At 36.2% G+C, this 27,914-nt stretch overlaps 1 protein-coding gene across 1 annotated transcript in view; it reads right to left on the reverse strand.

Moving 5' to 3' along the window:
* LOC123241402 (aldehyde oxidase 4-like) overlaps window positions 1-27,914 on the reverse strand; it is a 96,147-nt gene that overhangs the window by 30,895 nt on the left and 37,338 nt on the right. The window contains exons 11-20 of the mRNA XM_044669059.1: window positions 24,891-25,042; window positions 23,673-23,766; window positions 22,291-22,400; window positions 19,468-19,652; window positions 14,160-14,322; window positions 12,387-12,479; window positions 8,410-8,579; window positions 7,050-7,164; window positions 5,692-5,814; window positions 835-931 (exon numbers count right to left, since the gene is read on the reverse strand). Coding sequence (XP_044524994.1) covers window positions 835-931; window positions 5,692-5,814; window positions 7,050-7,164; window positions 8,410-8,579; window positions 12,387-12,479; window positions 14,160-14,322; window positions 19,468-19,652; window positions 22,291-22,400; window positions 23,673-23,766; window positions 24,891-25,042 — 1,302 coding nt within the window. The remainder of the gene's footprint in view (window positions 1-834; window positions 932-5,691; window positions 5,815-7,049; window positions 7,165-8,409; window positions 8,580-12,386; window positions 12,480-14,159; window positions 14,323-19,467; window positions 19,653-22,290; window positions 22,401-23,672; window positions 23,767-24,890; window positions 25,043-27,914) is intronic.

Below are 27,914 nucleotides of genomic sequence, written 5' to 3' on the forward strand. Positions count from 1 at the left end.
ATATGTATATATATATATATATAAATATATGTGTGTGTGTGTGTGTGTGTGTGATTTTATCTTCCTGGGCCTCAGTTTCTTCAATTATAGAAAGAATATAAATAAGACTTCTCTTATACATCATGATAAAGTCACTTTAACAATATTAATAAATTGAGTCACCATAATCAGTTTCCTATATTGTGTTTGTTTATTGATTCAGTTTGGTATAGTGGATAATGTCTGGGAGATAGGAAGGCCAGGGATCAAATGTTTCCTCTAAAATACTTACTAGATGTGTAACCCTGGGCATTCTATTTACCCTTTAATACTTAAAATATTAATTTGGAAAATAATTATTGATCTTCATTGTCAGACAATTTTATTAAGATTCTTACCCACATTAAATCACATTCTCAGAATTAAAACCATTGCATCAAACACTTTGACCTTTCCTCCTCCTGGATTTCATGACAGTGCTGTCGTGTAGTTTTCCACCTATCAGTCTGTCTATGACACACTGATATCTTTTGGTTCTCTTCCTACCAATCAGACTGCTCCTTTAGTTTCTTTTCCTGAATCACCATCCATGTTCTACACTCTAGTCATATCCCTCACTGAATATCTGACAAACATTTGTCCTGATCCTTTTTCTATTGTTTCTCATTATCCAGTTCCTATGATTTCAAATGTCTTATGCTTATACCTATGTGTATATATATATATACACATATATATATATATATATATCTGTATTTGGGTGAATATATTTCTTGCAGATTGATGTATCCACACTCAATTTGCAATCCACATTAGTATTTCCCTGAAGGACATCCCAGGTAAAGAACAACTTACCTTCAATTATTTCATCTACATATTTAAATGCTTCGTCCACATTTCCTTTTTCTATTTTCTTCTCTTTAAATAAAAAGGATTTGTGTTCTATGGCTTGCTGTAGAGAAAACAATGAAGACATACTAATACTTTTCAAGGGAATTTAATACCATTGTTAGCTGTCCTTCCTTCAGATCCTCACAGATCTCTTTCAGTAACAAAAAGTAAATAAGAGTATGATTTTTATGGATTCATAAATGTCATTGACTTCATTTACTCATCTCGTGGGTTATTGAGTACCTACTCTGGGCAGAGGACTTGAAGGATTTCACAAAGAAATTAGTAACTATTTCTCAAGGAGATATTGTTATGTAGTGTCACAAATACCCCATGGCCTAGGTCCTAGTGGTGCCACATCATACATTAGGCAATCTTTACCCAAAAGAACTAAAAGGAGCTCAGAAAACCAATGATTCAGATAAGCTTCATCTTACAGAATCTAATTTAATAGCTCCTTTTCATCATTCTTTCCTTATCATCAGACTACACAGAGTAACATCAGGCTTTCCCTCTCTTCTCTTCTTACCCTTCTCCCCTCTCCCCCAATATTGTCAGACTTGGGATCTGAACTTTCATTTCTTTCCTTTCTCTGGAATTAATGAGCTCATTCTCCCAGGTACCCATGCTGAGATCACTCCTGACCATAACCTGACTCACTCTCTCGCTCTTTCCTGGAGGGGATGGGATCAAAACCTGGGTATATTCTGTCTTTTTCTATCCAGATTTGCACAGTAATTTGTGCCTGGTTGTTTTCAAAACCCAAAAATATTTCCTGAGTCCTGCTGTTTAACAAAGATGCCAAAATCCTGCCAGCTTCAGGTCAACCTTCCCAGTAATCATTGTGTAAAGCTCATTTATCTAAGTAGACAATATGAAACAATGGGGGAAAAGACCTAGCTTTTAAGCTTTAGGGGTCATAGGTTCAAATTCTGTTTATTCATCCTATTAATTTATGCTTTAATTGAATAGCTGGTTCTGCAGATTTCATGTAAGTCTAATATTGTCTAACATAATGAATATAGTAACATTGAAACCCTCTACAAGTCTGGACCATACCTTTATAGCAAATCTGGTTTGTGTTAGCATTATTTACAACAAAGGTTCTTGACCCTTTTTGTGTTGTTGATCCTTTGGTAATCAAGTGAACTTATGGATCACTTCTGGGAATAATGTAGTTTTTTTTAAATTCCTAATTTAAGGAAATACTAAATTTCAGTCAGGAGTTAGTGAAATAATATGACATTTTTCCCACCTTAGTTTCTAGATCACCACTGAAAACTATCAGCAGACTTTTTTGGGGTCTGTGAACTCCCAAGTTAAGAAGATCTACTTTATATATTCCTTAACTTGATGATAACTAGGTATTAATAGATATTATATTTGCACTATAAATTCCTCAAGGTGAAGGCCACCTTCAGGGTACCAGGGTACAGTTGAAAAGAGAGATAGATGATATTGTGACATGCTCTAGCACAAACTTAGGACTTTTGAGACCTCTGTTTTTTGACTATGAAGAACCAATGAGAGCAAAATATGGTGGAAATATTTGACCCTTTGGAGCACCATCTTGCCAGAGTTCCACATCTTAAATTTCACATTGGGCATGGAAAGACTGAGATGAAAGACACCTTCTCTCTCCCTGACCCCATACCATGAAATCTATAGCCTGGCCTTAGAGCCTGTGGCCAGTCCATCATAGTCAGTTCTATGTTTCCTGCTTCTTCATATATCATGTTGTTTGTTTTTGAGATATTTCAATCATGCCCCAACTCTTTGTGATCCCATTTGGAGTTTTCTTGGTAAAGATATTGAAGTGGTTTGCCATTTATTTCTTCATGTCCCTTTACAGATGAGGAAACTGAGGCAAATAAGGTTAAGTGAGTCACCCAGGGTCACATAGCCAGGAAATGTCTAAGGCCAGATTTGAACTCAGGATGGTGAATCTTCCTGACACAAAGTGCAATACTTTATCAATTGTATCATTTAGATGCTTCTTTGAATATCAGAAGAATCAATGATTATTCTACTATAGTCTACTCAACTCTGCTTACAAGTGGAAAGAAAGGACACATCACCAGGGCATAGCTCAACAAGGAGAAATAAAGACTCTATTGGTTGAGGTTGACAGCAAAGCAAAGGCTGTGCAGAAATAAACCTCCACTATGAAGGAAGGAAGTTGATAAAAAAAGAAGCACAGATCAGACAATCATGAGCTACTAGGGGAAGAAATGAAGCCTAATACGGAAGAAGGTGAAAAAAATGAGAATCCCTGACTCCCCCCATTCCAATTCTCTTTAAAATATGACCCTAGCTAAACGATCACCCTAATGCAAATATCAATAGTATGGAAATAGGTCTATATCAATGACACATGTAAAACCCAGTGGAATTGTGCATTGGCTATGGGAAGAGTGTGGGCAAGGGGAGGGAAAGAATATAAATCTTGTAACCATGGGAAAATACCCTAAATTAATTGATTAAATAAAATTTTCGAGGCTAGGAAATAAACATAGATGCATCACACACAAAAAAATATGACCCTAGATATAATTAGGATTCTGATGTTAAAAGATCACTCTACTGCAAATATGAATAACATAGAAATAGGTTTTGAACAATGATACATGTATAACCCAGTGGAACTGCTTGTCGACTTTGAGGGGGGGAGGAGAGGGAAGGGATGGAGGGAGGGATCATGAATCATGTCACCAATTTAGAAAATATTCTAAATAAAAATTTATTATAAACTGGAAAAAATATGACTATTCATTCGAATTAATCAGTATTCAGCCAAAGGAAGTGATTAATTACGGGAAAATTCTTGACTAATAATAACATTATAGTAACTATATTTTATAAGGTTATCAAGCAGATTGAATGTAATATATTTAGCTGTTTACTCTGTAATATCATATTAGCTATTGTTTCTGTAACACTATTTCTGTAACTTCCTATAAGCCAGCCAAGTCAGCATTTTGCAATGAGTTGTAGCTCAGAAGGCCTGTGTCTTCTAAGTGGAGGATCTCTAGGTTGTGCTCTTTGAGCAGAAAGCCTGACCATGTATGGCACACAGAGATATCCAGGGTAAAATGATACTTAGAGCAGAAAGATGTCTTGTAGAGATATCTCTTACGTTCAACTCTCTTAGGATTGGTGGTTGACTTTTGAGTTGGGATTTTGAATGATGTAATGTTAGGGTATAAAAAAGGAAGAAAACTCTCATTAAGTGGTCTTTAGGTGGCAAGAAACAAGGACCAGCTTTGCTGAGAGATGCTGCTCTATCAATAAACCTATTATTGGCTTGGAGCTCTGCCTCATTTTTTTTTCAGATTGGCTGAAATATACTCATCACAAAGGATTGAGCAAGAGAGCTGTAGTGCTATAGGCTGAGGAGCCAGTGGAGTAGAAGAAAGGCCAGCATGTATTATGGGTTCAGGGCAGTAGAGGGGCACTTGTGAATGAAGCCAAGACATTTTGGGAGTCAAAATGCCACCTAAGAGATGTTGAATGGGCTTATCTGTCTTGAGAAAAAAACCTATGTTCCTCATGCTAATTATAACTCTGATAATGGTTAGCACTTATTTAACACTTTTAGCCTGCAAAGTGCTTTTTATAAGTTATGGTATCTGAACATTCCATTGACCTTGTGAGGTAGGTTTTATTATTATCTCCATTTTACAGACAAGGAAATGGAGGCCAAAAAGTGGTAAAATGACTTGCCCAGAATCACACAACTAGTAGGTTCTGAGGTCCGATTTGAATTTATGTCTTTCTAACATCAAATTCAACATTCTATTCACTTTACCACCTTGCAACCTCTGATAACTATTCGGAAATATCATGGCTGAACATATGCAGGGCCCGGAGTTCATTCTCTTTTCTGTTCTTCTTAATCTTTCCCTTTGTCTCTTTAAGAGCAGAAGGATTTCTAAGTAAAAGCTCCATAGCTGAGGAAATTTCTGACAGGCTTTTGAGGGTGAGCAGAGAGCTGAAGATTCCATTACCAACGAGATGAGGATCATATAAACTAAGGACTGGTGTTTTATCAACCTGCTCTCCATACTTCTGTCAAACTCCTACCCAAAAAATTTAACCCTTCAAATTCTGATCTCAATAGTATTCTGCATTTCCAATGACTAGAAGTTTTTCTTCTATGCTGATATATGATTGTATATTTATGACTTTATAGATATTTATATAGATGGGAACAGATACATATATACACATATATACATGCTGACACATATAAAAATAAAGGCAATTCTACATTTTTACACCCTTTGAACAGTCTCCAGTACTTGGTAAAAGATTACCAAAGTGAAGTCAGTTAGACGGCTCAATGATTTGAGAACCAAGCCTAGAGATGGCAGGTCCTGGGTTCAATTATAGGCTCATATACTTCCTAGCTGTGTGGCCCTAGGCAAATCAGTTAACCCCAATTGCCTAGCCTTTACCACTTTTCTGCTTTGGAACCAGTACTCAGTATTGATGCTAAGACAGAAGGTAAAGGGTTTTTTTTTTAATTAACTTAATTTAATTTAATCTCTTAATGTTTATCAAAGCAGAGTCCACGTTCTAACAAGAAGAGGACACAGTTTAATTTTACTTTAATTACTTTAATTTTACAGGGTCCAATAGTTAAATAGATGGAACATGAAACAGGCAATGAGGATGGGAAGGATTCACATGCTACTTTAGAACTACATGGGTGTTAGAGAATAGATAGGTTAGCCTGAAAAAGACTAACTTGTGAATTTGTTTGCTTACTTCTCAGAAAACTTCCATCATATTTATAAGAAAAGGAAATAATGTGATTACCTCTATTGTTATGATCCTTGGTTCTACATCTTCATAAGAAATCTTCACTTTCTCAGCTGCTTGTCTTGCATGAGCATGTGTATCTGCAGCCACAGAACAGATAATCTGCCCCACGCAAATCACCTGTAATGGAATCAGATATTTTCTATCAATCCATGAGAAAGTAGAGACTATGTCCTGGTCAAAATAAATTTTATACTCTGCTGATAGGAATTTATCTCATTTCTCATAAAACACAGGATAGCTAGTATATAGAGTGTCAGGCCTCAAGTAGAGAAGGAATTCAAATCTGAAAACAGACCCCTAATGGTTGGGTGATCTTGGGCAAGGTACATAACCTCTGTTTGCCTCAGTTTCCTCTGAAGGAAATAAAGGGAATGAAGGGAAATAAAGAATTATAGTTTACATATATATATATAGTTATATTTTAGTGCACATTATATATGCTATATTATCTATTACATATAGAATATATTACATATATAGTTTATAAAGAATTATAAAGTAAAATAAGGATTATAATAACACCTTCCTCCCAAGGTTTTTATGAGAATCAAATGACACAGTGCTTGGCACATAGTAAGCATTATAGAAATTTTAGCTGTTGTCATTGTTATTATTATTACTGCTACCTCCCAGATTTTTAAAATACTTAACACAGTAGTCAGAACATAGTAAATGTTACATAAATTTTAGCTATATTATTTCTTATTCCTAGAAATAAAATTACAATTCAGAAATTCAGAAATGGCAACTATCACCTAATAAAACCTCATCATTTTACAAATGAGAAAAATCATATTCGGAATGATGAAGAGCCTTATTTATAGGCATACAATGGGAAGGACCAGAAGCATGCTTAGAATGCAAATTCTACTCCAAATTCAATGCTTTTTCCACTCTTTTACACTTACCCACAAAAAGTATTTAGTTTCCCTCCATTATTTTTCTTGTTTCTCACAACTCAGTGAGTCAGATAGCAAAAATATTATCACATCCATTTCACTGCTGAGGAAATGGAATCTTAGAGAGATAAAGTGAATTTCTCAAGGTTACACAGCTGGTAAGTAAAAGAATAAACAAACAAATAAATAAAATCTGTATAAAGTGCTTATTATAGGCAAAGCATTATACTAAGCAGGGGATACAAATAGAAAAGTAAGATTTTCTGTTGTGCTACAGTTTCAACTCATACAAAGGTCTTAAGCCAATTAGCATCTAAACAAGTATCTACATGGTCAAAGAAACCAGTTACTATTCTGGACATCTGAGGGAGGAAATTTAGAATAGTCAATCACACAAAAATAAAAATCAATTAATTATCAAGCTTCACAATTATCCTGGAATGAATTACCCACCTCATCTTCTGCATACAATGTCTCTCCTTCATGGTTATTTTCTCCTGGGACATCTTTGGCAGTTATCACATCAACAACACCTGGACATTTAAGGGCCTCTGAAATATCGATTGACCTCAAGAGGAAAATATTAGAATTAACTATTAAAAATTAGAAATTGTGAAGCCATGACCTTGACCCTAAGATTGACTTTAAGACGTGAGCTAATGATTATTTCTCATTGTGGAAACCACAATCTTGAAAATGACAAGGAGAGAGACCTGAGTCATAAAGGTCAGTGTGCCTTTCCACTGGCTGAAGTGGTAGGGACCCTTCTGAGCAATTAAATTTGGGTGGCAAACAAGAAAGAAAGGGTCTGCTTTCTGTCTCCACTTTTGAAGCAGTCCATTAGTGGAACAAACTAAGATCACTGTTTAGTTAAAATATAAAGAACATATATGGAATGGAACCTTTTCAGTCCAAAGGATCTTGCCTCATAAAATATGTCCTTTTCACCTACTGATACTCCTTCCAACACTGGCTCTAACTTTGGACCTTTCCAACTCCTCACTTTATTTGCCCAATTCTTGATCTTGACCTATTTGTACTTAATTTCTAACCCTTAGCTATACAAGAACTGATATATAAAAATCAAGCTATGTATAGGATGAATAGAAAATAACAGAGAGAAGGCACTGGCAGAAAGGTTAGGGACAGCTTTTGTAGAAAGTTGAATTTTAATTTAGACTATGATGAAATCATGGTGGGGAGAGGGGAATGGGGCACAGGCAGGGGTATGTTGGCATACATTTCACAGCTGCTTTTATCAAATATGTATTAACAGACTACTTTTAAGTTTAATCTGCAGTATTAGCATTTCCCCATTATTTTAAGTCTAGACAAGTCACAAAGCAATAAATCAAACCCAGATTTGTATCATTTGCCAATTTCTCAAGTGTAAGAGTTCCTCCTATAAATCTTACAAAATCCAAGAAAATTTGTCTCTGGCACACATCTAGGTGTAATGGGCTTAGAGAATTGCATAGTTACTGAACTTAATTATACTATATTTTAAGTGATTCTGAATCAGCAAGAGAAACTTCAGTGGGCTTATGAAATCACTTGTAATGTTATATTTTTAGAGCCGTTATGTTATCCTTCCAACACACTATGCCCTCTCCTCTCTCTTCTACCCCATTAAGTTGCATCAGTATTGAGCAGATATTAGAAGTTTTGATTGATAGAACTTATTGTTCTGCCATTAATAACTTAATTATTTTTATTGGATGAGTTGAAAATTCATAAAAATATTCCAACGTAGAACCAAGGATCCATTATTTTTTCATTGGTAACTTTGTAAAATATTTTTTTCTTTACTCACAAGATTTTTGCATGTGCTCTGGTACTGGTCACTACAGCCAGGTGAAGTTCTTTGTCCACTTGGGGTATGTCATTATAGTAGACAGCCTCCCCAGTGGCATGTTTAATCCCTGACTGATGCATGACTGGATATCCAACTGGATCTCGGGCAGGTTGATGGGGATCTACACACTGTTAGTGAAAAAAGCAAATTGATCCACCATTAGACATTTTTATTCACTAAAAACTCAAAATTGTAACTAACATATCTGAGCCATTGATAAACTCCAGAAAGGGGAGAAAAAACATTTAGAGGCAATTGCCTACTATATGTCCTTCCCAATATAGCAGGTATTTGTTTATAGGCATTTGTTGTGCACTGAGCAAAATACTGAATATTTATACTTTAGTTGTATGATACAGAATGTATGCACCTGGAAATTATTTAGTATCCTTTATATAGTAAAACATAATAAGAGCTAGTAGTCATATAATGCTTTAAGGTTTCCAAACATGTTCTATATACAGTGTTCCTAATATTTAGTGACATTTAAAACTTTAATACCTATTGAAGGTATTAAATTAATTAGTATCATATATAGTACATGCATATATTGTATTATATATAATATTACAGCATTATATTCCTATATATACTATGTACACATATAGTGTATATAGTATTATCTATTAATTCAAAGACTATATGACAGTTCTGAGAGGACAAAAAATAAAAGAGTGATGAAAGTGGTCTGAGATTAATCAGAGCAAGCTTTTTGGAGGTGTTGTGAGGAAGATTACTAAATTATTATTTAGGAGACCTAGCAGGCAGGGCTGGAGAATGCTAAAAGGAATGGGGAAGCAAGAGGTGTGGTTACTCTCTCTGAGACAGACTCCATGGTGGTTGGGACAAGTTGTAACTGATCCTGGTAGACCTCAGAGGAAGTGGAGTTTGCACCATGATTTCATAATATCCAGAAGGAAAACTGTCATCTACTTGTGTGAGATTTTTGGCAGAGACTATTAATCCCAACCTGAGTTGCTGGTTAACTTGGGTTGGGTTAGCTCCCAGATCTACCCACCTGAAGGACTACAGGTAGTGGTCCTGGAAGAGCTGCAACATCACTGGAGTGTGTCAGGACTCTGCTGTGAGGATACCCATTTTAGTCCTGCTATTCTTTGGGCCCTGTCTTGCTTTAGGTCCCAGTTCAGTGTATATAAGTCCCACCCCTGACCCTGTGGTTTGCCCATAGTCTGGAAGTATAGAAACCCCTATTCCCATCCTTTCCAGTGGTTCCCAAACTTTTTTGGCCTACCACCCCCTTTCCAGAAAAAATATTACTTAAAGCCCCCTGTCACATACTATCACTGCCCCCTTACAGTTATTCAACACCCCCCAAATGCACCTGTGGCCATCACCACCCCACCTGGATCGCTGCAGCACCCACCAGGGGGCAGTGGCACCCACTTTGGGAATCATTGCTTTAGACCATAGTTCCCTTAATTAAACTTATTTACAAGCCTTCTTGTCATTTGCTTGCTGGTTTCACAGACCCCTTGTCTAGGTGGAGCAGGGTGACAGGGCCTAACTGTCATTCCTGTCAACCATCATTTCCCCTTACAGCTAAACCCAGTTTCCCTAACTTGTTTGGTCCCAGACTATTGCCCAATCTTGTCTCCTACTCACCCTTCTGAACCCATATAAATATTTTAGTTAACTTCCCCTGTTTTCCCCATAAGAGTTTGGCAGACCCAGATGGTGGGTTAAGAGGGGGACAGGAAGTTCTCCCTTAGACACACAGAGCCAGACTGGAAGTCAGAGGTTTCTATATATTCCGTGGGGGTGGATGGTCATTGGCTGTGGGCTGAAAGCTCCCAGTCAGTGGTGAGCTACTCAGAACTGTTTACCTCCCATCCCAGTTCATTGATAAAATCTCTGTGTAAAGCCAATATACTATTGAGGCTGGAATAGTCCCAGAGAAAGCGGTTTTCCCCATTTTTTTGCCTTTTATGTGTTATCCTGTTTGATTGTAAATTGGTACTGTTGTGGGAATATTGTATTTGTATTAGTTATTAGTCTTTAGTCTTTAATTGTGGCTAATAACACTACTGTATTGCTGTACCACTGGTCATTTGTGTCAGTGTTTCAGAAAATGGTAATTGAAGACTGTATGGATTATTTGCTATTGGGATATTGTTTATCCCATACTTGTGGTTTAAGATCATACCCAGGTATTGCAAAGTTATATTGGATTTTGAGGTAGTTACCATAACTATTCTGGATATTATAGCACACACAGCTATTATTGTTTTAACTGGTTACATCATATACAAAATAAGATGGATATTTTTTCGTATTAATTATTGTTGCAAGATTGTGCTTACCTGGTGTTTCGGGGATTCAGAGATAAAGCAATTGTTAAAGTTAATGCAAGTTAAAATAGACAATTTGGAGGTGTATATGCAAACTGGTGGTGCTTATGGTCAAGCTCCTGGTAATGGTAATGATGGTAAAGGTATTAAATCTGAACATTCTAAGGCAGAATTAGAACAAAAGGCATTAAATAAGAGAGACAAACTGGTTAGACTTTTTCCCCTACACGACCTTCCAGTAGTGAGAGATGATAGGATTTTTCATGTGAGACAGCACACTAGATTTAGAATGGAGGATGTGGAGAATTTGAAAAGGAGAATCCCTAACTTCCATGATGATGCTGGCAAATTTGTTAAGATCTTTAGAGCATTTGTTAAGACACATAACCTAGATTTTGAGGACTATTGGTATGTTTTAGGGGAGATATTGTCCAATCATGATAGAAATAAGTTTGTAGAAGAGACGAGAAATACTAAGGGGATGACACCATGGCCAGTAGCCTGGGAGGAGCTGGATTTAAATTCAATTCCAATTTACAGAATGCTTAAACAGGCAAGGAAATCAAATGAGGGCATAAAATATCCAAGGCAAAATTACAATGGTTTTGCCTAGGGTGCAATATCTTGGTTTTCTGTTGTCAGAGGCTTCCTGAGGTATCACACAAAAGAGAATACCTGTTATACAGAAATTGAGTGCACCTAAAACTAAAAAAAACAACTTAGAGCTATTCTTGGAACTACTGGTTTTCTGTAGACAATGGATTCCTGTGTATAGTGAGATCACAAAATGGTTGACAGATCTGACCAGGAATACAAAACCAGAACCTCTGAAACTAAAGCCTGAACATCACTTAGCCTTAGATAAACTTAAAGAAGCAATTCTATCTGCACCTGCATTAGGAATCCCAGACTATGAGAAACCTTTTCAGCTGTTTGTCAATGAAACAAAAGGTATAGCTTCTGGTGTATTGACACAGACTTTAGGACAAAGTTAGTGTCCAATTGGGTATTACAGCTGTCAATTAGATCCAATAGCTGTGGGGACTATACCCTGTTTAAGAGGGGTGGCAGGAGCAGCTTTGTTAGTCCAGAAGTAAGCTGATCTAGTTTTGAGATGTGCTTTAACAGTCTATTGTTCACATCAGATAAAGGCACTAATGAGGAAGTTTTGTACTCAAGCATATTCAGACCAACGAATTATCTAAGTATGAAAATATTCTCTTAGGTAGTCAGAACATCCAGTTGAAGAGATATAGCATACTCAATCCAGCTACTCTTCTTCCAGATTTACCTAAGAATGGTGAGCCATTGCATGAATAAGAGATGAGTGGAGATTTGTTTCTGATTTTAAATATGGAATATTTAAAAGAATAAAGGGAGCATTTTTTGGTGTTATATATCAAAATAGAAATTTGGTTAAAATTCCCTTAGATAAAGACAGGGAGTCATAACTGAGGAAGTTTCATAAAGATAACAGGGAATGGATCCATTTGGCTCCATTAGAGTCCCTAGCAAGAAATGTGCTTGCTGAAAATGGGGAGAGGACATGGAGAATGACTGTTAGCTGACCGCCTCAAGAGTATGTCTGGCTCCTTCTCTACTTTCTAATTAAATGAAGCCACCAACCTGGAACATTTGTATTCCCTCTGGAATCTTGATGGGAAACTCTTCTAGAGCACTAATGGAAGTTTCTGGGATTTCTGGGAATTGTTGTGGGTCCTGAAAAAGGGAGAAAAAGATTCTTTTAAATGTAAATTGTTTACAAAAATCAAGGATTAAAAGTGTGGCTTTGAAAGTGACATTTGCCATTTATTCCCAAGGCCTTAGTTAACTGCTCTGCTATGAAATATCCATTGGTTGAAATGAAAGAACAAAATTTCTGACTATAAAAGAACTTTGGGCAGAGGTACAATGAGGGTAGAGCTCGTGGTCCCCAGTCACAATGTCCCTTCCTAAACAGATGGATAAGAAGCCACATTGATTTAATTGAACCATGAGAGGTTATATGTAAATAAATATGAATTTGAAACCAGTCACTTAAAAACACCTTTCCATCCTATCTTTCAAAAGTTCTTGGTGTAGAAATGAAACAAAACAAGCCTCCCAGTCTGGTTTGATTCCTTGTTCCTCTTTGATTCCTGTCATCTTGTCTGACACCATATGGCATTTCAAAGCAAAGAGAATTTATTAAGTGCCAAATAGGTTTCAGAATCTATGCTATGCCCTGAGGATATGATGAAATATAATAATAGCAATGGATATTTAAATACCACTTTAAGATTTACCAAATATATTTACATGTCTTATCTCACCCAATCTTCATAGCAATCCTATGTAAAAGATGGCACAAGTATTATTCTTTTCTCCATTTTAGAAATAAGGAAACTGAGGGTCAGAGACACTAAGTAAGTTGTCTTTCTTAAAGTATATGTTTTATTCTGAACTTAAAACACCAAATGATGAACACTTGCTATTGTCTAGTCCAGTGATGGGCAAACTACTGCCCACAAGCCAGATGCAGCCCCCTGAAATGTTCTATCCAGCCCACAACATTATTCCTAATCTGACAAATAAAATGAGTAGGATACAATACAATGAAACTTTGAAAGAATTGCCTTAGAAACAGACTGACAAATGAGCATTTCCTTTCCTTTGGCCCCCCTCTTTAAAAAGTTTACCCATCACTGGTAGTCGTTTAGTCATGTACGGGTCATTGTGATCTCATGGACCATAGCCATCCATGGAGTTTTCTTGACAAAGATATTGGAGTGGATCTTTTTGTCAAGAGATGAGAGGTTAAGTGACTTGCCCAAGGTCATATAGCTAGGAAACATCTGAAGTTAGATTTTAATTCAGATCTTCTATTCTATTCATTGAGCCTATTCTATTCATCTACCTGCCTCCTTCCATGCCTGTGGTAGAACACAAAAAGAGGATTCTATTTGAAACCATGAGTCTCATTTGATACCAATTGCTTTTTATTTCTTAGTATATAAAAATTCTACATATCTCATTGAAGATTTAACTATTGGCTCTTCTTCCCTCTGAATTTCTTTCTACTCTCTTCTGTGTTCATTCTACTCTCTTTTTAAAAAATGTGCCTCTCATGTATTTTTTCCAGTGCACCCATCATATCTCTCTCTTAGGAGGAAGGTAACATACTTCGTTAGTGGGGTTTTTTCTTTTGTTTTTTTTTAAAGATATTTTTCAGATTACATGTCAGAATAATTATCAATAATCATTTTTACCACCGTAAAATGACCTAGTAATATAAATAATATTGCTAAGGGGTTTTAAAAAATCTTAAAGAAGACTGCTATAGAAAAAATCTTTCACAGATTTGATGCATAAAGAATACACAAATATCAATGAATTTCAAAATAGAAAGTAACAGCTTACCAGCTCGTTCAGTTCTCTTTGCACTTTGAGATAGAATTTGAAGAGGAAACTGACCATCAGGGTTCTTTTGTATTCCACCATGCCTCCAACTGCAGTAGGTGGAATGGGAATCTCATCCAGCACCAGCCTGTTTGCCTCACTCAACATTTCATCATTCCATTGTCTTGATACAAAGAATAGACATAATTACCATGTTTTATTATTTGCAAGGGCAGCTAGGTGGCACAGTGGAATTGAGTGTCAGGCTTGAAGTCAGGAAGACTTATCTTCCCAAATTCAAATCTGGCTTCAGGCACTTACTGACTGTGTAATGCTGAGCAAAGCACTTAATCCTGCTTGCCTCAGTTTCTTCAACTGAAACATGAGCTAGAGAAGGAAATGACAAAACACTCTAATATCTTGGCTACTAAAATTCCAAATGGGGTCACAAAGGGTGGGACGTGATTGAAACAACTGAACACAATAATACATTATTAGTAACCAGTACGATAGTGTTTATAAGAATAAACTCATTTCCATTTTTGGTGTCCTCAAAAGAAACATTTTAACATGCCAAAAAGTTAAGAGATTGTGCCAAGCAACTAATTTGTTACCAAGGAGTCCATTTATGATAAAAATAAGTTACATTAATATATGGAAGGAAGAAAGATTAAGTAAAGGAGGTCATCAGAAATATAGATCATCATTTTACATTTCCTCACTTTATTGTTAAAGTATAACCTTTATCTTCAAGAGACAGATTCTGTGCTTTTATTTTTATTAAAAATACCTGCTATGTAGCATAATACTGACAACCATTTGTCATAAAAAATGTCAGCCAAATTGGAACACTTGATTTTGCAAAAGAAAAATGCATAACATATCGAAGTTTGACAACTTTTTGTCACAAGATAGCCAACAAACCTTTCAGAGATATAAAAGATAGCCATCTCATTATAAAGTATTTTAAAGGTTATACTACTGGAATGCCTTGTTTGTGAACAATTTAGCCAACTTGTAGTATTCTACAATGTCTTATGTATTTTCAGCTCCAACTTCTTTGCCTTAATGGCAACTATAAGGTTTTTCCCTCCCAATATTTGATCCTTAGAATAATTCTGGGAGATAGATGTTATTATTTACAAATGAGGAAACTGAGGCTGAGAAGTTAAGTGACTTGCACAGTCATATAGATAGCATGCAGTCAATAAATAATTCAGTCACTGAACTTTATGCGTGAGTGGGACAGTGTAGATAGATCTGTGATAAGAAGAAGTACAATTACTTTCACCTTCTCTGGTTCTTTTATGACCTCTGCAAATGTTCTCTTCTCTCTTCCCAAATGATATGTGTGAAAAGGCACAAGTATATCTCTATAACCTAATCCTGGACTCTAAAATTCTAGACAAAACAACAGCTCTATTACAGGACGTGTTTACACAATTTTCTGTAAACATGTATTTTTTAATTAAAAAAAGTAATCCTGTGGAGAACATATCTTCTAATTTCAGCCATAAGCCAGATAGCCATGTGTAATCTTCCCTTTAGTGGTTTACCAAAAAAAATGGTTCTTTATATATTTCATTTTTGAACTAGAACCCAATATGTATTATGATCTGAGAAATAATAGAAACAAAGTTTTCATCTCCAAACTTTCCATATTTTAAAATTTGCTCAAAAAATTGTCTTCAAAACTTTCATAATGCCTTCAACATACCTTACTGATGACAAAGGTCTTTTTTAGCTTATCATAAGTTTTCCATGTTTAACATTAGTTATTTTTTAAAAGGAAGAATAATTATTTACCCAACTGAAATGTGACTGTTCCCTTTAATTACTAAATTAAAAAAAACTCATAGGCTCCTAAACACTGATCATTAAGTTTAGTGAAATTTTATAAAATAACCCAACTAAATAGATATGATGGTTTTGATTTCATTATGTAGTTGTTGAAGGGCTTGAATGGGGAGAAATATTAATTCTGTAATTTATTTGGTTTTTGCTCATGTTTGTCTTATGAGTATAATGTCCAACACAAGAAACTTGAAGTTATCTTTTAAGTCAGTTATCTATGTTTTGAAGATGTGAAAATTAATTGGGATTTTTTTTTGAGAAATGGTTCCCCCTTTTGGCCACCAAGAACTATTTGTTTTTAAATTCAAAAAGTCTCTCTTCCAGGCTATAAAACTGAGTTGGATCTTCCCTTCTTTTGTCTGGAGGGTATTACAGGTAGGGTGGAGACTTGTTCCATGCTTGTCTGTGGGCTGGAATTCCCTTAAGTGATATGGTAAGTGTAATAAGGGAATAAGGTGATGTCATAAGGTACTGAGGCAGTGGAGTGATATGGGACCAAAGGCTGGAGGTATGGTAGGAATAGAGGATAAGGCACTGTGGATAGGGGTTTGTGAATCCCTAAGGCAGTAAAGTGAATAAGGAAGGTATAATGGTAATGGTAGTAAATTGAGGTTATAGGATAAGTAAGGGAATGACTGAGTTTAGGAAATATAAACATGGAGGTATAAAGGTTTGCAAGGGAGAGGATGAGTTAATCTAAAGTAGGCAACAGCAGCAGGGAAACAGACTGGGTACTCAGGTTTGAGACACTACAGGAAAACAGACTGAGCCCTTTAGGTAGGAAGGGCACTTCCACAGACAAAGGTTAAGGCTAGCCAAGAATGGCTTGAAACTGACTAGAAGACTGCTAGTCAGTTTCTCAGGTTTCAAAGGAACAGTTCATAGGAAGTATTAAGATTACATTTCCTCCAAAATGGACACCTTCAATCCCTCAGAACCCAGAGAGAATGTTGTTCTTCTCTCTCCTCCCTCTCTTATCAATCAACTAATGAAGTAGCCAAAGGTTTTGAGTAAAGACAAATAGGGTTTATTGTTTTCTAGGATTGATTGGAAGGGATAGAGGATACAAGGTAACCCTAATAGCTACCTAGAGAAAGCTTCAGGTGGGGGAGGGAGACAGGAATGGGAAACTGAGAAAGGACCCGCCTTTACTCAGCTCTCAAGTGGTTTTATAATCAATAGGATTAGGAAAGTTGGATACAATGATTCAATAGATAATTTGAAACAAAGATAAGCCCTATTTGACTATCTAAACTAGCAAGTTTAAAACTAACACTCTGATCTACACTCCTTTAAACATGTCATACAAAATCAGGCAGGGAAATGAAGATAGGGAATAAGGGAGGTTAGGGAGATTCAAAGGAATTAGCTAAGCTTACAATTTTTAAGAGAAAAGCTCCAGAATATAGGTCAGGTTTCAATCCAAAGAAAGAGCTCGGATTGACCTTTCTCCTCTCCACGAATCTTCGGGGTCAACTGAAACTTCCCCAAGATTCTAAACCCTTATCAACTGACAGAAAAACTCTGCAGCAAGGCTTTGCAGGGCTGACATGCACCCTATTTGCACTACATCAGTTAGGTAGCCACTATGTTGGGAAGAGTGAGCTGTGTAGCTATTCAAGTGGCCACTTGGCAAACCTCTTAATAGCCTGAAGACCTGCTTCCTAATTACTATACCCCCTTCCCATCCTCTGCCCCACTCAAGTTCTGTGGTATCTGTTCAGGCTATGAGAGTCCATGGCTAACTAGATTTTCTTGAGTGGTTGATTTATATATTAATATTTTAAAATAAAAACTACTGCTTCCAGAAAATGTCATTCATTACATAGATTAATTTACAGCTAAATGGTATAATCCATACATTTATTTAACCAGGCAAATAGGAAATGCAGGATACTGGAAACAAAGGAATGAAACCATTCTTCTCTCAAAATATTGTAAGGGACTTTCTCCCATTGGAAGAGACTGATTACTCAATCCCCTGTGCTTATGCAAAAGATAAAGTGGATTTGGTGAGAATCAGACAGAACAAAGATTTAGGGTTTGTTATGATTAAAATTATTTTGAGAGAGAGATTTTGTTTAATAATATTGATTTATGATTAGGCTACCATTATCCAATTAAGTAAGTGATAGTTCAGTGGCCCCCTCAAAATGACCAAAGAACTCGAAAGTCCATCAGGCAGATCCATATTGTAGTTTTAGGAGCTCCTATTCAACTCAGCTCCTCCCTTGAACATCCCAAAACATCTCTAATTGGTAAATAGCTAATTAGGAGGTGGTTCATCAAAATATCCACCCTTCCTCATCCCCATGTGATGAAGGTCACCTAAGAAAGAAGAGAATCTATTTCCTACTCCTTTGTCTCACTTTTCCATTAACCAAATTTTGTTAAAAGGGAGACATACATTGAGATGCCTAGTGCAAAGAAAATGTAAAAAGCATTCTTGGACCCAGAACCCAGACACAGGAACATACAAAAAATTCTCTTTAATCTATGGTTTTAAAAATAAATTAACATAGTATATGAAAAATAAATTCCTACAAGTTCAGATTTCTAGCTTCAAGAGAGAAGATTTCTATTCCAATCTTTTTTAGATCACTGAAGGGAGAGAAGACTATAAGAAGTTAAAATGAGAAGAACTGATAGTCTCCATCCTATCTCTATCCTCTGCTTGTTACACTAGAGACTTTGGGAAATTTTCCCCTTGGATGAAATCTGGGAATTTCTCTCTTTCTCCAAAGGCCTAAATTACTTTGCTCCTAATGGGAAAGTGCCTCATTTTTTAGAGGTGGAAACAGAGACTCAGTTAAGTTAAACATTTTGTTTGAGTCCCCACAATTTTAAGTAACAAGATACAGGACACATGAAGTAATTATGTGTAGGGTAAAGTGGGAATACAATAAGCATTTATATACTCTATTTCAATCCCTGTGCTAAGTACTTTACAAATATTTTATTCTCACAATAACCCTGAAGGATAGATGCAAACAGAAGGTAAACAATTAGCCCAAGTCACACAGCTAATAAATATCTGTGCCTGCATTTGAACTCAGGTCCTTATGACTCCAAGTCAAATTTATCCACTTTATCCACCTTAGTACCCATCTATCTCTTGTGACATGCTATCTCCCATCTCTAATCCTTTGTCCTTCATGTTCTCCATGCATGAAATGAAAGTCCATCTCCCTTTTCCCACTTAGAATGCCTCTTTTATGAGGACCAGTTGAGAAAGAATTCTCACCGGAACATTAACCACTAAATCATGATTTTTCCATTGGCTATTACAACTTATAAAGCTACATAGAGAAGTGATGCCCCATTAATGAAGGGAATGAATGACCCCTAGCACCCTCAAGTACAAGATGCTAATTCAAGCATTGCATTAATGATAGAAGATATATGCAGCTATTTTTAAAACAGCTATTGCTTTACATTCAGAAATTATCATTTTACCCCAAACATTTCAACATACCTCCCAATGAGCTGGTTACAAGTTTTACTTGCTGAGACTGTGGTAGGGCCAACACTTCCAAAGAACATCTTAAGGTCCCGAATAATGTTTGTACCTTCTTCAAAATGGACACTCATTCCAGCATTGACAATTGCAAAGGCATTTTCCATTCTTTGTGCTTGTCGATAGGAAAATATAAATTCCCACTAAAAGAGAAAAGCTCTGAATTGTTATACTGTGGCATGGGAAGCATATAGATGGAAGAAATAGTCCATTATCCTCCCTATTGTTAGTGTTCAGGACATAATATCAATCTGAATTCTTACACTTCAGGGGATCAAGCAAAGGAGTTTCCAAGAAAGTGACTTACTCAATGGAAGAAACTTAAACATTTGATGTGGGCTGACAGCAGACAATAAGGGGTGATATTAGGAATGGGACCCTCACACTCTGAAATCTTGCATTTCTCAGTAGTTACCAGTTAGATTGTTTAATTACCCACTCTGTCTACTGGATCTGTAACATTATATACTGGTCACCAGCTTTGTATTTATTCTGTTTCATTAATTACTTATTCTTGGAAATAATTACCTATAGTGATCCTACAATATACTGCATCCCCCACCACTCCCACCATGCTCTCATTCTAGAAGGGAAGCAGGACCTCTCCCATGTTGACAAATGATGGCAAGGTGGAATGGAGGAAATGGAACCTGCTCACTAGGGACTCTAACATTCTAGAAGAATTCCCCAATCTTGTGCATGCTCCTTATTTCCTGTGGCAACAAACCCCAAAACATACTTCCACCTAAGTTTGGAAAGGGAGATGCTAAGCTACCAGACTCCAATAAATATGCCTACCTTGATCCACAGTGTATGGAGGCTGCCATTCTAAAATGGAAGCTGCCACTCTACAGCAGAATTGCTGCTCCATACTATCAGCTCCAAAGAGGCTAGCCCCTGGGCTTAATCATCATCCATAACGTTACCTGATTAGACCCCATGCTATTCCATCAGGTATTAGGCTATTATGCCACAAAAAAAATCACTTCTTCAAATAAAATTCTTCTCATACTTCTGTAGTGAATGGAATTTGAGTCTCCCATTCTTGGGATCAGACCCTGCTATAAACTTGGGAATGTTTTTCCCACATCACATTCTCATTTTATCTGGATGTTATTGTAGTGAGTAGTATTAGAACCATTAGATGAAGTGATGGCAATTGTCTCTCACCAATGAGTATACCCTGCATATATCACAGGCATTAGAGAAGAATCGATTGGACCATTAACTGAGAATATTTACAGGTTTCTTTTTTGTTGTGTTTTTCTTTAAAAGAATTTGTTGATTTTATTGTCATATTTCTAAACACAAACTAAAACATAATCCTACCAAGATATACACATGCATACTCACATTCACACAAAATGCCTGGGTTTCCAGCACTAAAATTTTTTCTTATTTAAGAAAATTGAATGGGGTGAGGGGAGGATGGGAAATCACCAAATAACTATTCCACTCAACCCACAAGATGAAGGATATGTGTATTCCTGAGGCAGTTATAGAGAAAAGTAGAGATGGTCCAGGACCTAGAAGTAGATGTGTTCATTCTAAAGCACATCAAGTGGACAGGTACCTCTGTTATAAGCAAAAGTATAGAACTAAAATGTTAGGAGAAGTTCAGTATCTGAGGCTTTACCTTGGAGAGAAGGGGAATAAGTTAGTTTGGCTAGACCTCTTCGTGTCTAATAAACCTAAGGAAAGATTTCTGATTTGTGAGGTTGGCCTTGGCATCCCCTATAAGCAATGCCTAGGCTGATGAAGGAATCCTTTCCTCATTCAAGTAGGTCCCCTGGGGTTAACACTGAACCCTGAATCTCCTTACATTGCACTCTATACCAAGCTAAAGTACATGATTGCCTTTTCCCACTGACCTCCTCAAGAAACTAAAACTGCCCAAGATCTCATGTAATCTATTCTGTTACTCCATAATTCCCAAAGGTGAGTTGTCTTATACCCTATATTGGTCACTATGAAGGCTATGAATGAACAAAGTGTCCGAAAGAAAACAGCCTTAACTTATATTAACCTGATTAAGTCCACAAGGCTTCATTCTTTTCTTCCTTGCTTGACCTACCTTTGTGATCCCCATTAATGCTTTGACCAGGCCATGTATCCCATTGGGGAAATCCTTGCCCAGGGAGTCTCATGTCTTTAGTTTGCTGAGGAAACTCCTTTGGAGATAGCTGGATGCCAGGTTCATTATCAATGGCATCAGCAATGGCCCTGGGTGAATTGCAAATAGGCAGTCATGTGAATCCATCTGGATCTCTCCTTTTCCCATCCCAAATACCTCTACTTGGATAGCCAACAGAGAAATCTAGTGGCCACAAATGAGACTAGTCCATTTCTTAAAAAACAAAAAATTTTGCAAATGATGTCAGGAATACCTCAACCAGTCATGGGAAGTTATGTGTAGGAGATTTGGAAGAGAAGACAGAATGAAATAATAAGTCTGGGAAAAGACACCATGGCTAAGGAGGCCCATGCTCGGGACACCTAGCCTGGCCAGGCCATGAGGACATATAGATAGAAGCAGTGACTAGTTTATCAAGGACTAACAGGATCACACTTAAGTCTGTTGGGATAGGGTGTTTTCATTCTCAATAGGCAGTCAGATTATTGTGGAAATTAATGTAAACTAACCAGGAACCTAGAATAATTTTTCCCTGTGAGGAAACCAAAATGCCTCACTGACATGGTAGTTGATTTTACTGCTGTTCTCCCACTAAATAACTTAATCTTTCTCCAAATGACCAAATGGTCAATGGAGAGAGTGCTCACCCTTTTGGAGAAAGGAAGAAAAACAGAGAAGATTAATTCTCCTGGATGAAGTTCTTCCTTGAGAGAAGGCGCTAGGAAAAGTTCTTCTATGAGGATTTGCCGTTCTCCTTCTGCTGAAGAAAATACTTATTTGAAAAGGAATTTAACAAACCCAGAATATTCTGTACTTTATAATATTCAAATCTGCATCTACATTTTTTAAAACTTATTTCTGGGAAAGAAAAGGAACACTAAAGCTCTGCAATCCTCAGGAATATATACCTTTTATGTTTGCTTTTTAAAATTTCTTTAAAAATGCATAGGGGATCAATGTTTGTTTTGTTATTTAACTTTTACCTTCTATCTTATAATCAATACCACATATCAGTTTCAAGGCAGAAGAGTAGTAAGAGCTGGGCAATTTAAGTTTAATGACTTGCCAAGGATCACAGAGCTAGGAAGTGGCTGAGGCTAGACCTCCATTTTCTAGGCCTGACTATCCACCTATCCACCTAGCTGCCCCTAATATATTGTTAAATATAAGAAAAAAAATTAATGTGCCTGACAAATATTTCATTTTAAATGGAAAATCCTTCAAGAAAAATTGCTTCCTCTTCAAATTCTTAAATTTTTTTTCTAAATTTATTATAAAAGTTGTTCGTTTTTTTTTTCCCAGCAAATTCATACATTATTGTGATATTTAAGTGAGTCTAAGTTCTAAAAAGAGATGCTGGAGCAGTAGAAGTTTTACCAGTTTCTAGCATACAATAAAGGATTTGTGTGCAGGCCTGCAAGTATACTGGTTATGTCCCTTCTACAAAGAAGTTCATCTCCAGAAATTTGTCCAGCAAAAAGTTTGTTTCATTTTCATTTTTACCATAGTAACTCATAAAGATTGTTTGATAAGATCCGGAGATATTGTGATTTATGTTGGTGGAAAGAGTATCCATTTGAATGAAATTGCAGATATATTGAAGAAAGAAGAAACAATAACAATTTAAAACAGGAAATCCAGTAATACCTCGCTAGAATCTTTTTCAATAAAAGAATTTTGGCAAAGTTTAAGCTGTATAAGTACATGTAAGAGGAAAACAAAAGAATAGTCCAACATTGGGGTTATTGTTGTAAAATCTATTAACTAACTACTATCTGTAGTTTCAGGTAGATGTCTGATGCCATTCAAATCCATTCAATTCAACAAATATTTATCAGATGTCCACTTGTGTCAGACCCTGTGTTAAGATCTGAGGATATGAAAGCAAAAATCATTTCCTGTTCTCAAAGAGCTCATTTGTTGAAAGAGACTAAATTGAATACTTGCTGGTTTGGGTCAAAAATTGTTTTAATTCAGTGAATAACTACCAATGATATTTACAAAACAAAGAGATAATTTAGTATCTTACCTTTGGAAATTAAATTGAGGATGGCCTTGCCTGCTGCCAGAATGGGATTGATATCAGAATAATCATGTTTGCTTGCCACATGCCCCCCTAAAGTCTTAAAAAGAAAAAAGAAAATATATTGGTATATTCTTCTCTAATTACTGAAGTAATTAAAAGTCTGAGTAAATTTGGGGATCACTTCTTTTGTTCCTGAAAGACCCTCAGTTATTCTTGGGAGGAGTATGTTTAGTCATTCATTTGTGTACAATTCTTTGTGACTCCATGGATATTTCCATGGAGTAGTCTCTAGTATTCTAGTAGTCTAGAGACTAGTAGTCTCTGAATGCAGGTTTGAACTCATATCTCCAGTGCTCTCTCCATTGCCCCACTTAACAGCTCCCTAGCTGCTGGAATAAATGGACTATGGATCCTTTTCTTATCTACAGAGCACAATCAGCAAAGGTCTAAATTCAGTGCCAGATTTCTAACTGATCAACTCTGACTCAGTGGAAAGGAGGGATGCACTGAAAGTATAAGAGCTCAGCATCCACATCAGATCCTTGGCCTCAAGCTAAAAATGCTATACAAAAGCAAAGCAACCATAAAGGAGATTCTGGAAACAGAGACTTATGTCTACCAAGTCTTAAAAATATAATGTTATCTTGTTTAACAGAATCATAGATATGAGAACCAAATAGAGCTTTAGCAACTATCTTATTCCTCCCCTTGTTTTACATATGGAAAAACCAAGGAATCATAGGATTATAGCTCAAAAGCCAGAAGATACTTCAATGGTCATCTAGTCTAACCTTTTCATTTTATAATAAAGAAAAATGAGGCTCAAGGATGTTGTTATTTGTCCAAGATCATATAGATAATAAATGTAAGAAGTAGGATATGAACTTGAATAAACTTATTCTAGTCAGTGCTCTTTCTACTATGCCACAAGAGAAAGTGACTTGTTAAAATTTCATTATGTGTCACTTGTAAAGACCTGGAGTTAGAATCCAATTTTTCTGACTTCTTGTAACAATTATCTTCCTACTATACTATTCTTCTCTTATTTTGGAGATATAAAACCAATCAAATTGTAATAAACTTTTTGTCATTAGTGACTTGGACTTTATGTCTTTATTTTATTCTGACTTTATTTATATCACTGATCTTTTGACCACATATTGTAAAGCAGAACTAGATATCTATAGCTACAAATGCTAATTGTGAAAACAGAGAACCCACAGCCATGTTCCGGATCTGTTGTCCTGCCAATGTTCGCAAGTGCTTTAAGAGAGCACGGAATGTTTTAGTCTTCTCTTTGGGTTCCTCTGAAACTGCATGAGTCAAAATTTCTTTCATTTCAGACAGGCTACATCCAGCACCTATTGTCACACCTGCAATTAAGTTAAATGAATTTTTGTGGTCAGATTTATTTAGAATAATACAAACTAAAGATCCCCCAAGTTTAGGACTTTAGGAGGAGAGAGAGGGAAGAAAAGGATGATTTGAATTTAACAATTCAATCATTTGTCTATTCAACAGATGGTGATTATAGAAACCATTCATAATGATGAAAACATACCTGGGCATGATAATTAAAAGTAGCATTTAGCCATGGGTTTTTCTTTACTTTTTTTTAAGGCAAATTTAATATGTCCTACCTGTCTCTGGGAATATAATAAATGTTGTTATATTGAAACTCTGGGAGCTGGGAGTCCACACCATTGATTGACAGGTGAAGACCATTGGACATCAGAATGTTCCCAGAGGCCATGAGGACAGGGGAGAACGTGGTTGGCCGGGGGGGGGGGGGTATAAATATCCTGGCAGCCCTGGCTTTCAGTTCCTTTCATTTCCCTTGGACCTGAGATCTGTGGACCCTGGTCTATTGGAATCTGAGACTTGCTTGGCTCAACCTTGCAAGTACTCCTGTCTTGTACCTCATTAACATTCGCCAACCTGTAACCAGACCGTCAATTCTCTTATTCTACTGTCCCCTAGATATTTAGGAATTCAAATCATCTTTAGATATCTAGGTCTCCCGGGCCCGGGAGGGATCTGGGAAGTGGGCAGGAGAAGAAGAAGAGGGTGGAAAAGGGGTGATTCCTGAATGCTGTAAAGGCAAAACATCTAGCAGGAAGAAGAAGCTGAAAGACATCAAACAACAGCTTGCTTGCTCTGGTTTGGCTGTGGCCAGGCTGAGCCAGAGGAGCTCATATCAAACCAGAATCACTTACCTGCCTACAGCTCTGAGGGACTACTATTATCAAAATTAGTTTAGGGTTTCCCAATTCCTCTTCCCATTTCCTAATATTCCTTCTTTGCTAAAATATAGATAAAGCTATTCAAGTACCTTCCTGGAGTGGTTGTTTCATTGCTTCTCTGGGAAGGGAGCAACGCAGTCATATAAATGTGTCCAAGGCTAATAGAGCCCAATATCCATCATTAATCAACCCCAGGTGGGACCTGAAGGGATACCAACTACTGACCTGAAGGATCCTGCCTGGGCACTGTTATAAAGGAGGGAGGTAGTACCACATCTAGCTAGGTGGCAAGACTCAGGTGATCTTGCTCTAGCCACGTATCTGAACTATCACTGCTGTCACACAATTAGCAGTGATAGTATCCAGTTTAACCCTCTCTATCTCTGCCCATTTATTTATAACAATGTTTATATGTCTATGGATTTTATGTGTTTTCATTTTTGGAAAAAGTTTAGCTCAAGTTTAGCAATCTTGTTCATAATGCTTTTTTAATCCCTCCAAAGATTGGTACTTTTGCATAAATAACATAAGCAATAAAAACATCTTGAATTTATTTTATATTCCTTTGTATGTGTTTGTGTCTATGTGTATATATCCGTATATATACATATATACTGTCTTCTCTGAGAAAATATAAGCTCCTAGTGGGTAGAAACTGTTTTATTTCCCATTTTTAAATCATCACTGACTATCAAAATATCTCCTACATAATGGGTATTTTTAAATGTTTATTGGTTGATTAATAGATTAACTGTTGATCCCCAACTGTTAGTTTCCTATCTTTTAAAATTATTTCATATTTTCTTAACTGTGAATATGTTGCATCCCACTGGTATAATATAAGCTTTTTTAAAGGAGGAATTCACCCAGATGGCTGAGGGTATGAGTAATTTTATTTTGGGCTTTATAGTAAGTCTAACATCTTGTAATAGTAGGTACATCATAAGTAAATGTAGAATTAAATTGAATAATATACATGGTAGAGAGGAAAAAGAGAAGAATAAGCATAGGACTGAGGCCTTATGCTAACTACAATATGAATCTCTTATAAAGCAAATCCTTAGTATATGACCAGTGAATAATATTTTTTGAGTCTGTGACCATGAAGAATTAAAAGGTCCTTGCTTCTACCCGTAAGCTTGTGCCAATTGTTAAAAACATCCACAATAAGGAGAATCTATCACAACATAATTGAGAGTTAACTAAAGCTTATTAATCCATATAATTTCTCTTATTTAAAAATAATAATAAGAAGAAGTTCTAGGCTCTCTTGTAAGAGAGAAACAGAAACAGACACACAGAAACACAGACATTTTGGGAAGTGGCAGGCAGACATACAGAGGAGCCAGCATTTCAACATGTTTCTCATTTCCATTTTTCTTCTCAAGAGTCTTTGGATAGTTTCTCCTTCGATGAAATCAGGGACTCTCTCTTAGTCGAGCTGAACCATCTTGCCCCCAAGAGAGGATGTATTAATTCTGTGTGATATTGCCTAGTATGTTCTGATTTTTATAACTTCCCTGAGTTATATTTGCTTTCTGATGGAAAAAATGAACTTTTTTGCTATTTACTATTTGTGAAGGTCTTTACATAAATAGAATTTGATGGGAAAGAGTCAAGTCTTTGGTAATAAGCTTGAGTAACTTTAAAAGATGATAACTAGGAAAACAGCTTAAAGAAAAAAATCTTTCCTCTACATTAGCTATATTTAGGGATTGGAAAAGAAATATAATTTTAGTCTAGAATCTTTTTTTTTTGAGGAGAGCAGAGTGGCCAACTTGGTGGTTCCTTCTCTTACCTCCCTCCAGGAAAGAATCAAAGTATTTCTTATAGAGAGGTTCGAAACATTACAGAGATGTCTATTCATGCCTTCCCATAAATTATACTTAGAAAAATCATGTGGAAATATATCTATATCTATTTAAATAGATATAGATATAGATTAGATATAGATATATAACCTATTTGGTCAACATATATACTCTACAAAAAAAATTTGGCC

The sequence above is a fragment of the Gracilinanus agilis genome, chromosome 3, assembly GCF_016433145.1.
Source record: "Gracilinanus agilis isolate LMUSP501 chromosome 3, AgileGrace, whole genome shotgun sequence".
Lineage (NCBI taxonomy): Eukaryota > Metazoa > Chordata > Mammalia > Didelphimorphia > Didelphidae > Gracilinanus > Gracilinanus agilis.